The sequence below is a fragment of the Salmo salar genome, chromosome ssa10 (assembly GCF_905237065.1).
Source record: "Salmo salar chromosome ssa10, Ssal_v3.1, whole genome shotgun sequence".
NCBI lineage: Eukaryota > Metazoa > Chordata > Actinopteri > Salmoniformes > Salmonidae > Salmo > Salmo salar.
In genome coordinates this window covers 74197605-74211397 of record NC_059451.1, presented here as the reverse complement: position 1 = coordinate 74211397, position 13793 = coordinate 74197605, and the positions used below count along the sequence as shown (strand labels likewise).

The 13793-nt window shown below is 46.1% G+C and overlaps 1 protein-coding gene across 15 annotated transcripts in view; it reads right to left on the bottom strand.

The window, feature by feature from the left end:
- Positions 1-13793, bottom strand: part of LOC106561057 (pleckstrin homology domain-containing family A member 7) — a 172360-nt gene that overhangs the window by 35044 nt on the left and 123523 nt on the right. For 13 of the 15 annotated variants that reach the window (XM_014124645.2, XM_014124644.2, XM_014124646.2 and 10 more), the window contains one exon: positions 5538-5719. In XM_014124645.2, coding sequence (XP_013980120.1) covers positions 5538-5719 — 182 coding nt within the window. The remainder of the gene's footprint in view (positions 1-5537; positions 5720-13793) is intronic. The other 2 variants (XM_014124648.2, XM_045688086.1) reach the window with 1 other exon arrangement.

The following is a 13793-nucleotide window of genomic DNA, read 5'->3' as shown; positions in this document are numbered from 1 at the left end:
CCTCAAACTGTTGCCACAAAGTTGGAAGCACAGAATTGTCTAGAATGTCATTGTATGCTGTAGTGTTAAGATTTCCCTTCACTGGAACTAAGGGGCCTAGGCTGAATCATGAAAAACAGCCCCAGACCATTATTCCTCCTCCACCAAACTTTACAGTTGGCACGATGCAGTCGGGCAGGTAGCCGACTCCTGGCATCCGCCAAACCCAGATTTGTCCGTCAGACTGCCAGATTGTGAAGTGTGATTTATCACTTCAGAGAACGCGTTTCCACTGCTCCAGAGTCCAATGGTGGCAAGCTTTACTCCAGCCAACGCTTGGCATTGCGCATGGTGATCTTAGGCTTGTGTGCAGCTGCTCGACCACGGAAACCCATTTTATGAAGCTCCTGAAAACAGTTATTGTGCTGACGTTGCTTCCAGACGCAATTTGGGAACTCGGTTGTGAGTCTTGCAACTGAGGACAGACAATTGTTATGCGCTTCAGCACTCGGCGGTCCCATTCTGTGAGCTTGTGTCTCCTACCACTTCGCCGCTGATGCTCCTAGACGTTTCCACTTCACAATAACAGCACTTAGTTGACCGGGGCAGCTCTAGCAGGGCAGAAATTTGACTAACTGACTTATTGGAAAGGTGTCATCCTATGACAGTGCCACATTGAAAGTCACTGAGCTCTTCAGTAAGGCCATTCTACTGCCAAAGTTTGTCTATGGAGATTACAGGGCTGGGTACTCGATTTTATACATCTGTCAGCAGCGGGTGTGGCTGAAATAGCCGAATCCACTAATTTGAAGGGGTGTCCACATACTTTTGCATATATACTGAAACCGTGTCTTTTTAGCGTTAGTAGCTAGTAGCCTAGTAAAGAATGTGTCATTCAATAATGGCACACTACATTTGTGACAGACCAAGCCAAACAAAAGTAAACCTTCAATTTAGAGGTTTCAAATATCCCTCAAGTAGCCAAGTTGACCTATTTTATGAAGTGCCATTGGTTGGTGGATTTAAAGTCTAAGATCTTTGATAGGCCGATGCAGAATTTGTTAGCGGAAGTAATCTCTGCCAGCTGGTCTTGTTAGCATAGTGTGCCAGGTTATCTCATGGGAACAGCTAACATGTAGCGTTGTATCACGTGCAACTTCGTCAACGATGATGCCGCTTTTGAGACAGTTTAAACTTGTTTTAATGTTTCCAAGTATGAACCCAATATGTTTGCATTAATTCTGTGTATATCTTATATATCCCAATATTTTTCACATTTTGCCCCTGGTTTTCAACGGACACAAAGCCTCTGACCACAGTTCCACTAAATGAGATATCCTAGTCTAGACAGCAGGCACAGCTTGGAGGCCTCGGTCTCTGTTAGTTCCTGTAGCGTAGTGAAGCGACCTGTCACACGCATGCAATGAGTGTAGACCCACCTGGTTTGACAGGAAATCAGACTCCGACACAACACCACCGCTACCTGGGCCTCATCAATCTCTGTCTGATACACACTGGCTCGCTCTCTCTCACACACTCCCTTTCACTATCATTCTTGTCTGTCTCCGTCCGTCCACCCCTGTGTGTCTGTCCGTTCGTGTCTGTCTGTCTGTTTGTCCGTATGTGTCTGTCTGTCCGTATCCAACTGCCCGTCTGTCTGGGCGGACAGACAGACGCGGGTGGAAAACTAGGGGCAAAATTTGATAAATATTGGGATATAAAATATATAAGATATATACAGAATTAATGCAAACATATTGGGTTCATACTTGGAAACATTAAAACAAGTTTAAACTTAAACTGTCTCAAAAGCGGCATCATCGTTGACGAAGTTGCACGTGATACAACGCTACATGTTAGCTGTTCCCATGAGATAACCTGGCACACTATGCTAACAAGACCAGCTGGCAGAGATTACTTCCGCTAACAAATTCTGCATCAGCCTATCAAAGATCTTAGACTTTAAATCCACCAACCAATGGCACTTCATAAAATAGGTCAACTTGGCCCTTGAGGGACATTTGAAACCTCCAAATTGAAGGTTCACATTTGTTCGGCTTGGTCTGTCACAAGTGTAGTGTGCCATTATTGCATGACACATTTTATTACTAGGCTACTACCCAAAATACACGTTTTCACATATGCAGTATATATGCATAAGTATGTGGACACCCCTTCAAATTAGTGGATTCGGCTATTTCAGGATGTCACCTTTCCAAAAAGTCAGTTAGTAACATTTCTGCCCTGCTAGAGCTGCCCCAGTCAACTGTAAGTGGTGTTATTGTGAAGTGGAAACGTCTAGGAGCATCAGAGACGAAGTGGTAGGAGACACAAGCTCACAGAATGGGACCACCGAGTGCTTAAGCGCATAAAAATCATCTGTCCTCAGTTGCAACATTCACTACCGAGTTCCAAATTGCGCCTGGAAGCAACGTCAGCACAATAACAGTTTGTCGGGAGTGACTGTCTATCCCTCCGTGCCCGTCTGTCCGTCCGTGCCCGTCTGTCCGTCTGTGCCCGTCTATCCCTCCGTGTCCGCCTGTCCGTCCATCCGTGCCCGTCTGTCCGTCCGTGTCCGTCCGACTGTGTGCCTGTCCGTCCGTGTCCGTCCGACTGTGTGCCTGTCCGTCCGTGTCCGTCCGACTGTGTGCCTGTCCGTCCGACTGTGTGCCTGTCCGTCCGTGTCCGTCCGACCGTGTGTCTGTCCGTCCGTGTCCCTGTCCGTCCGTGTGTCTGTCCGTCCGTGTCCGTCCGTGTGTCTGTCCGTCCGTGTCCGTCCGTGTGTCTGTCCGTCCGTGTCCGTCCGTGTGTCCGTCCGTCCGTGTGTCCGTCCGTCCGTGTCCGTCCGTGTGTCCGTCCGTCCGTGTGTCCGTCCGTCCGTGTCCGTCCGTGTGTCCGTCCGTCCGTGTGTCCGTCCGTCCGTGTGTCCGTCCGTCCGTGTCCGTCCGTCCGTGTGTCCGTCCGTCCGTGTCTGCCGTCCGTCGTGTCCGTCCGTCCGTGTGTCCGTCCGTCCGTGTCCGTCCGTCCGTGTGTCCGTCCGTCCGTGTCCGTCCGTCCGTGTCGTCTCGTCCGTGTGTCTGTCCGTGTGTCTGTCCGTCCGTGTCCGTCCGTGTCTGTCCGTCCGTGTCCGTCCGTGTCCGTCGTGTCTGTCCGTCCGTGTCCGTCCGTGTGTCTGTCCGTGTCCGTCCGTCCGTGTCCGTCCGTGTCCGTCCGTGTCCGTCCGTCCGTGTCCGTCCGTCCGTGTCCGTCCGTGTCCGTCCGTCCGTGTCCGTCCGTCCGTGTCCGCCTGCCCGTCCGTCCGTCGCGTCCGCCTGTCCGTCCGTCCGTGTCCGTCCGTGTCCGTCCGTGTCCGTCCCGTCCGTGTCCGTCCGTGTCCGTCTCCCGTCCGTTCGTCCCGTCCGTCCGTGTCCGTCGCCTCGTCCCGTGTCCGTCCGTCCCGTGTCCGTCCGTCCCGTCCGTGTCCGTCCGTCCCCGTCCGTCCCCGTCCGTGTCCGTCCGTCCCCGTCCGTGTCCGTCCCCGTCCGTCCCCGTCCGTGTCCGTCCGTCCCTCGTCCGTCCGTCCCCGTCCGTGTCCGTGTCCGTCCGTGTCCGTCCGTGTCCGTCCGTCCGTGTCCGTCCGTCCGTGTCTCTCACCCTCTCTTCTCTTCCACATATCCCCCTCTTTCTCGCTGACATCTCTCGGTCTCTCATCAGCCCCCCCCGTCTATTATTCCCTCTAGTCTGTCCATCGCTTTTCCCACCATCACTCTCTCCTTCCATCTCTCTATGTTATTCACTTTCTCGCCATCCTTCTCACAGCATCGTTAGGCATCTGTCAAAGTCTGTGAAACTGTACTATTGTGTGTGTGTGTGTGTGTGTGTGTGTGTGTGTGTGTGTGTGTGTGTGTGTGTGTCCGCACCAATGCAATCTGAGAGCAGGCTGAGTGGCATCATGGAGCAAGGCTAGCACAGACACAGCATCACAATGCACTCTCTGCTGCAAGGTCACACAGGCATGCACAAGCACTCACACACACACACAAACCCAAATAGCCCTAGAGATTGCAGCTCTGTTTCTCAGCGCTGCCTATCAATGAGACTGACAGAATGGCAAACACAAGGAAACTCATCTCTCTCCCCAGACAGATATATTCAGACACACACACACACACACACACACACACACACACACACACACACACACACACACACACACACACACACACACACACACTTAAGAATTGCCACAGCTAAGTTACATGTACCATTCCCAATACAACCTCGGTCAGATGGGTAATTGCCCAATAAAATATAACCAACTGAACAGTCCCAAAAGTGCAAACTCAACCCACCCCTTCAATTTGTTAAAGCTAAATCAAGCAAACCTCCAATATTTCCTATGTACATGACCCAGATCTGGAGTGACAGGTTGACAGACAGGGAGGTTAGGTCCAAGGCAGCGTACCTCTTGGCTCCATGGTGAACTTTCCCCTACGTACAGTAGCACGGCCCATCTGAGAATACACCTCTTCGCCGTCCTTTGGCTGTGTTTGAGAAATGGCTCATCTATTTGTCAACTAATTGCCACTTCACCGATTACTTTCAAAATAGAAACGGACAATATTCATACGGTTACCCGTGCAAACCACCTTTTCTCCCGGACTTTACTATTGGGGGAAAGTGTGAAACGATGTCTCAAAAGGATGGGGGCATTGTCGGAAAGGTCGAAAAACGTTTAGACCCAGGTGTTTATCAACGTTGATATATCGATGGGGCTTAAACGCACTGGCACGGCAACTAAATGACGAAAGAAGACAAAACGATCAACGTTCCACTTCGTGGAACAGGAAACCCGTTGATGTTTGATTAGACGATAACGTGAATAACGTCGGCCACTCAGAAAAGAAAGAAGATATCTGGGTCAATCGCGCAATTTTTGATCTTTCCCCTACTGTCAAATAAATATGCATTGGTTCATTCTAATGAGACGATGTTCACAACATGTGGGGACATTTTAGTACAAAACATTTCTGCCTTGTTTAATATTTTAGATGACATGTGGGGTACAAATTCTCTTTGGGGTGGTAACTTAGAAAAAGCTGGTTGGATAAAGAGTCATTTCATGCTAATTTATTAATTTGTGCCTATATGCAAATTGGTTATTTTCAAACGTTATATTTCTAGCAATATAATAGCAAAACATATGAAAAGGGCCATATGTGGTTTAAAAAAAGTTGGCATGAATCACTTAACGAAGAAATAATGTCATATTTCACATTAAATTGAACACCTGAAGTCCCACCAAAATGTCTGGATTCCATTCATTCCCTGTCTCTCATTGTTCATTTCAGTCAATATAAATCCATTATTTGATGGATAAAAAAAACAATTAAAAAAAATCTCTAAGAGGTGAGTATCTTACTCCATTACGCAGCCGTTAGATTTATCAGAAATTGATTTTGGACCCTTTATCAACTTTGACGACCGTTGCGCCCCCGATCCGAACCTTAACCATTGGCAGCGGTAATGCAAAACTGACCCAGGATCAGTGTCTAGGGCTAACGTCGCACTACACCTACCTCCTGAGGCTGTCGGTTTGGTTCTGCATCATCGCCGCCTGGTTCATGGCCTTCACCCAGCCGTTCACGTCCTCCTGCGTGTCGGCGCTGAAGAAGTACGTCCGCATGCCGCCGTGCTCCGCCTGCGAGTCAATCACAGTGCTCCGGTTGTAAATGTACGAGCGCATGCCCGTGTGGTTGGCCTATGGGAGAGGAGAGAGGGAGGGTCAGACTGAAGAAGAGTGATGGACGTGGTGTCTGGCCAATGGGGTAGATAGCAAGGTTGGGGTCAACTGAGTTTTGAATTCAGTTATTTCAGGTGAATTTAAATGTAATTCAAGAACAAAAAATGGTCTACTATGAACTGAATTGAGAACTGAATTGACCCCAACCATAAACGAGATGGATAGAGAAGTGTTGAACAATTAAGAGAAATAGGGACATCAACCAATGTCTGCCCATGGAGACACAAACACATTCAAGTCAGCCAATAGAGAGTAAAAAAAAAAAAGAGTCAAATCAGCATTAGCCAATAGGAAAAGAGACCCATCTGTGTTGGCCAATAGAGAAACAGAGATAGTAGCCAATAGAGACAAAAGAAGCCAGCCAATAGAATAACAGAGAGAAGCGACAGAGTACTCCAGCCAATGGAGAAGGAGAGACACATCCATACTGACCAATAGACACAGTAGCATGAGGGACATAACAAGAATGCAAAGGTCCAATCCAACCCATGACAGAGGGCAGTGTAAGCCAATCAACAACAAGCAAGCGTAGAAGGAGCCATTGTGATAGAACTTCAACCATGACGTTGCTATTTTCAACATGCTCGGGAGTTGTTTGTACTGGGCCTAGTCTACACTTGTTTATACATACTTGTCTTATGCTTGTCTCTATGGGGCGTTCTGATTCTCCACACTTTTCCCCAAAGTGTGCACTTGCACCCTTCCCATCATGGATTTAACAATGGTGGAAACCCCCCTACAATAGTCAGCAAATACACCATTCCAATGCTTTTAAAATCCAACCCAGGGAGTACGCAAGTGCACACTTTGGGAGAAGGATGGAGAATCAGCACGCAGTCCAAATCTCTATGGACGAGTTAAGATTCTCCCAGCCTTCACCCAGAAGTGTTCACTCGTTCACTCCCTCTCATGTATTTACAAGCATTGGTTTGACGCAAACATGGTTGGAGGGAGTTTCCACCATTTTCCTTTTGGGGGTAATTACTAGATTGTAGTCTATGAAGAAGCAACACCAATATTTCAAGAGGCCGTTTTCATTAGGAGGCGGCTATCACTGGCACTGCAAATGGCAATTATTGAGGCAATCACTCATGCCATCGCCATTATGTAACAAATGAGAGCCAATCTATATGGGGTGTATTCACTAGCAACCAAGATGAAGCAAACCGGCTGAAATGGAGAGGGACCTACCTGAATTTGTCCAATAAGAAACACTTATTTCCCTTTCTCCCGTAGCAAAACGTTTTGCTACAGTGTGTGCTAATGAATACACCCCTGCCTTTTTGTCTTATCAGAGTCCAGATCCAACTAAAACCCAAGAATCCCAAATGGCACCCATTTCCCTATTAGTCCACTACTTTTGACCGGGGCCTTGGTCAAATGTAGTCGATTGTGTAGGGAATAGGGTGCCATTCGGGACTCATGGGTTTTAGTTGGATCTAGACAAAGCAAGGTAACAGATTGCCAAGCGGGTGTGAAATGGGTGTGATTTCTTCATTTGAGTGTTGGCATCTTTTTTTGATTTTGCCTGACTCGACGTTTGATACAAACATGGCTTTTCAAGGTGAGGCATGGGTGTTGTTCGTGGCGTGAAAACCCCTACAACACTACACACACACACACACACACACACACACACACACACACACACACACACACACACACACACACACACACACACACACACACACACACACACACACACACACACACACACACACACACACGTACAGCACAGGAGGCTGCTGAGGGGAGGACGGGCTCATAATAATGGCTGGAATGGAGTACCACCAAACACATGCAAACCACATGTTTGATGTGTTGGATACCATTCCATTGATTCCGCTCCAGCCATTACTACAAGTCCGTCCTCCCCAATGAAGGTGCCGCCGGCCGCCTGTGGTGTACACACACCCATGTATTCCCACAAACACACAGACAGACCGTGCTCCTGCAGGATGACCGGGTGTAACGGTAAGCCTCTTGGCCCCAGGCAGTGTTTGGAGAAAGGTCGGGCCAGAAGGCTGCCTCTACCCCCTGGGGAGGTCTTTAAATCTCCTCCCTGGCTGGTCTAAGGTTCAGCCTGTAGTGTACACTGTGGAACAGGGTGAAGTTGCCCCGAGACCTAAGATCAGCCTCCCCTAACCTTTAACCATCAGTGGGGAAACTGACCTGAGATCAGCATCTAGAGGCAGCTTCACCTCACTCCGTACACTAGAGTGTAGCAGCAGAAGGCTCGACGTAGCTACTGGCAAGGCCACGCGCGCGCGGGGAGTCAGACTGCTGCTGTGTTAATCAGCTGTCTAATCACTCAATCACTCTCCAGCGATCCGGACAAGCTGCTCTCTAATATAATTCTATATCATGGTTGGATGTACGTGCATGCCATGCACGCGCGCACCCACCCCATTTATCAACCTATCCCAACAGCTACCCTGTCACTGTAATTATCCAATACCTGCCCTGCCTTTTCAGACCAACGGAAGAATGTGCAGACGGTGGCCTGGTCTCTTATAACATTCCTTACCACAGCCTCATAGCATTCCCGCTAGAGGGAAGAGGCTGCGTGGGATACTCAGTGCACCGTGTGACCACCACACCTCCACAGAGAATGCACACTGCTCACCCTGGGCAAGTCTCCCCCCCCCCCCCCAGCTCTCCTCCTCAAAAATAGCCAGCCTGTACTCCCAGACAGGAAGGCTAACAATAGCAACAGTCCTCTTCTTCCTCTCCCCAGCCCCTCTCAGACACGCAGGCTTTTTATTTTTTGTCCCGTCTATTCAAAGCCTTCTTATTGTGCTTTCCAGATAAGCCGGGGGAGGGGGGGGCTGGCCCAAATGGCACCCCATTCCCTACACAGTGCACTACTTTTTTTACCAGAGTCATATCAAAAGTAGTGTACTATGTAGGGAATAGGGTGCCATTTTGGGAGGTAGCCCCGGCCTCCAAGCTGCGACAACGCAGACCCCCCCCCGAACTCTCACGCGGAAATACTTTTACAGCGATAAACGTTCAGAATGAACGCACGACTCACACGGTACGTTCTGGAATGCGCCATCTCGAAAAACCTTTCTGCTTTGGGGAAACCATTGGCATAATGGAAATGGATATAGGAACTACATTCTGTATACTGAGTGTTGCTTAACGACTGTTGAAGGTTATTAGCCTGGTGCCAATTCTGTTTGTACCGTCTTGACAACTCCTACTGCTCGACTATCCCCATAGGGTTACATTTATAAAAAATAACATGGGAGTCAGCAAGACGGCACAAACAGAATAATAACCTCGAACAGCCGTTAAGAAAGTTATTATACAGAATATTCACATCCTCGGGCAAGACGGCACAAACACTTGTTAAGCACCTTGAAATGCATCCCCTGCAAGAAATGTGCTCTATAAAGAAACGTTTCATTTGAAACCGATCTGGGACCAGGCTAGAAGACTGCACAAGAGGAGAAGAAAATGTTTATTCCACTTAAATAAAACCAATCGATCTACCTCCACGAGTGGCATGCTGGATGAGGCAAAGCAGAGTTTAGCCAACACAACATAACCAGAGGCACGAGTAAATGAGATCATACAAGACAGAGAAGACAGATAAAAATGGAGGGAAACCACAACCATGTCCAAAAGGCACACCACTCTCAAAACATGCTCCAAACCATAACAAATATACACGGCGCTGTATATATTTAGCCTTTTTTCCAACCACACACTGAAGGTAAATGACATGGCAAAAGCAGTAACTCAGGTAAAGTACAATAGGTTGAGAGGCCAGTACCTATTTATGAGAGGATGGTGCACTTGGGTTTCATTTGGATGACCTCGCACACACGCAGGGTCCCAGCAAGGCAGCCCACCAATAGGAACAAGAGAGGGAACAGAGTTCAGCGAATAGGGGTGGGGGGGGTACCAGCCTTCTAGCTAGATTGGTTGGCTCCACCGTGGAGGGGCGGGGTGGGGAAAGTGAAGTTTTAACCATGGGGAAACATCTTTTGGGATGAAGTAGTCAGACGAAAACAAAGTATTACTAACTCAGTGTAGTGGTGAATGGTTGCAGCACAAACAAACTAACCAACTGACATAAAACACACACACCACTCTAGAGAGACACTGGAGAGTGGTCCTGACAGGGTCGGGTTACAGGTATCGGGGGGAGTCCTCTTAACATTCTCCCAACTCTTCCATGGCAGTAACAGAATCTCGGTTTCAGGGAGTAGGAAACACAAGCTAGCCATTCTCTATTGACCCCTGCCTCTCCCTCCGCCTCCCTCGCGCACGCACACACATGCATAGCAGTGTGACAGATTGCACAAGAGTGCAGCAGCTCAAATATAACCTATGTCTCTGATAAGGGCTTAGAGTAGATTACCGAGCCATTCTACAGTCAATCCTAAAATCGCCAGCCCAAATCTCCACTCTGCATTCAATTACATTTGGCCTGCTAGAGTGTAACTGTAAACTGAGTCCTATGAGCCTTTCTCACTGCATCAGTTGAGTCAACAGTAGAGTGAAAAGTTTACAACAAAAAACCCCACCAGACGAGGCAGAAACTATAATAGGACAATTGGACAGCAGTGTTTCTAGGGTTGCCAAATTCCAGTAACTTTCCCCAAAATCTCCCAGGTTTTCCAGAAAAGGATTCCTCATTTCCTGCTTATCCCCTACTGATTACGGGCCAACTGGGACTTCTGGGAAAACCTAGGAACTTGGGGGAAAGTTAGCAGAACTTTGCAACCTTGCTGGGTAACACCAAGACTGCACCGTTTGGTTTCCGCCCAACACAAGCACACCTTGTTTAACTAATGAAGGGGTTGGGTGATTAGGAAGAGAGTAGAATCAGGTGTTCTTGTATTGGGCTAGAAACCATACGCAACCATAGAACTACTGTTGAGAAACACTGCCTTTTTAGGGTCAGGGTGGTCTGGTTAGGGAGGAACCATTGAAGCAACATTGAAATAACATTGAATACATGTCATCAGCCAGAGGGGCGGAGATTGGCGGCATTACAGGGATTTTTCTGCCATTGAAATCCTTGAGCGTTTTTTCTGGCCACCTAAATCCAAACAGTGTAAAAACAAACGCTTTCGGTATAAACTGAAACGACTAAATGAAGATAAAGTATGTATGAAAAAAATGACCTATATATTTTCTTATAATATAATCTTTGAAAACTAACAATAACCAAAATAAAAGCTAGACAGTCAGGGAGAATTGATTTTGTTATTATGTTTGAATGATAGAACACTGTACTAGCCATAGCAAAAGGCATTGAATCGCAGGAAATCTTCTTTAAAACTGCTACATTTTCTCTCAGCTCCATGGAGAAATTTGTACAATTTTAGGAAATTGGAAATTGCAGGAAATTCTCCACACCGGCAAGATTGGGGCCACTGAAACGTTCACTAAAATTCAGCCGTGCCGACGGGCCGACCCCTGCCACGCCCACCACCTAAGCTCCTTTTTGAACCAGGAAAAGAAAACCTCCGTTACTAGGAGACCGACTGGTTGTATCAGTCACTGACTGGCCTATATTATACGACCATCCAGGCCTACCGTCTGTCATACAGTCAACAGACCGAAACCTAAACCCCTATTGGCTCTGCATGATAACAGAGGCAAGGCTGTATATGTAGTGCGGAAAGGAAACATCACGGAACCACACTGGCTTCCTGTGGGAATGAAACCACTAGCAGAGGACATTAGAGAAAGATGTGGGTAATCTAGAACCAACCACAGATATACAGCTAGCACCACAGTCTCTGACACTTGTATACGGTGCCTTCAGAAATAATTCACACCCCTTTACTTTTTCCGCATTTTGTTGTGTTACAGCCTGAATTGAAAATGGATTAAATTGAGATGTTTTTTCACTGGCCTCCACACAATACCGTATAATGTCAAAGTGGAATTATGTTTTTACAAATGTTTACAAATGAATAAAAAAGAAAAGCTGAAATGTCTTCAGTCAATAAGCATTCAATCGCTTTGTTATGGCAAGTCTAAATAAGTTCAGAAGTAAAAATGTGCTTAACAAGTCACATAATAAGTTGCATGGACTCTGTGTGCAATAATAGTGTTTAACATGATTTTTGAATGACTACCTCATCTCTGTACCCCACAAATACAATTATCAGGTCTCTCAGTCGAGAAGTGAATTTCAAACACAGACTCAACCACAAAGACCAGGGAGGTTTCCAATGCCTCGCAAAGAAAGGCACTTATTGGGTGATGGGTAATTTATTAATTACACTTTAGATGGTGTATCAATACACCCAGTCACTACAAAGATACTCAGTTGCTGGAGAGGAAGGAAACCACTTAGGGACTTCACCAAGAGGCCAATAGTGACTTTAAAACAGTTACAATTTTAAGAATTTAATGGCTGTGATAGGATAAAACTGAGGATGGATCAACAACATTGTAGTTACTCCACAATACTATCCTAATTGACAGAGTAAAAAATAAGGAAGCCTGTGCAGAATAAAAATATTCCAAAACATGTATCCTGTTTGCAACAAGGCACTAAAGTAATACTGCAAAAAATGTGGCAAAGCAATTCACTTTCTGTCCTGAATACAGTCTTATGTTTGGGCCAAATCCAATACAGCACATTACGGAGTACCACTCTCCATATTTTCAAGCATAGTGGTGGCTGCATCATGTTATGGGTATGCTTGTAATCTTTAAGGACTGGGGAGTTTTTCAGGATAAAAAAGAAACTGAATGGAACTAAGCACAGGCAAAATCCTAGAGGAAAACCTGGTTCGGTCTGCTTTCCACCAGACACTGGGAGATTAATTCACCTTTCAGCAGGACAATAACCTAAAACACAAAGTTAAATCTACACCGAATTTGTTTACCAAGAAGAATGTACATTTTCCTGAGTGACCGAGTTACACTTTTGACTAAAATCTACTTGAAAATATATGGCAAGACCTGAAAATGGTAGTCTGGCAATGATCAACAATGAATTTGACAGAGCTTCAAGAATTTTGAAACAAATAAACTGCAAATTATGCACAATCCAGGTGTGGAAAGCTCTTAGAGACCTACCCAGATAGACTCACATCTGTAATTACTGCCAAAGATGATTCTAACATGGATTGATTTTTTTATTTATTTTATACAAATGTTAGAATTTTTCTTCCACTTTTACAGAATATTTTGTGTAGATCATTGACAAATGTAAATTTATATTAACCCTATATATTTTTTTAACAACAAACAAGGGGTATGAATACTTTCGGAAGGCACAGTAGCTCTATGGCAGAGGCGGGGAGTCCTAAATTATATACTGTAGTATTATACCTATAACATGTCTGCAGAGAAAACCTACAGTTGTAGGCATTGTGGAGAAAATACCTTTCTTATGAAAAAAATGTATATATTCATTTAGTAGACAAGCAAATTAGAAAGTTAAAAAGCGACCAATACAGAGAATCCATTTTGATCAACAACCTATACATGCTAACCCCCCCCTTAAAAGATTTAGATGCACTATTGTAAAGTGGTTGTTCCACTGGATATTATAGGTGAATGCACCAATTTGTAAGTCGCTCTGGATAAGAGCGTCTGCTAAATGACTAAAATGTAAATGTAATTAGGCGGTGTCAGAGGAAGGCCCCCCCAAAAAATAGTCAAAGACTCCAGTCACCCAAGTCATAGACTGTTCTCTCTGCTACCCCACGGCAAGCGGTACCGGAGAGCCAAGTCTAGGTCCAAAAGGCTTCTCAACAGCTTCTATCCCCAAGTCATAAGACTGCTGAACAATTAATCAAATGGCCGCCCGGACTATTTACATTGACACCCCCCCCCCCTTTGTTATTACACTGCTGCTACTCTCTGTTTATCTGTGCATTGTCTCTTTACAAATTACCTCGACTAACCTGTACCCCCGCACATTAACTCGGTACCGGTACCCCCCTGTATATACTGTAGCATCATTATTGTTATGCAATTATCTTGTGTTACTTTTTTATTTGATTTTACTTTAGTTTATTTAGTCAATATTTTCTTAACTCTATTTCTT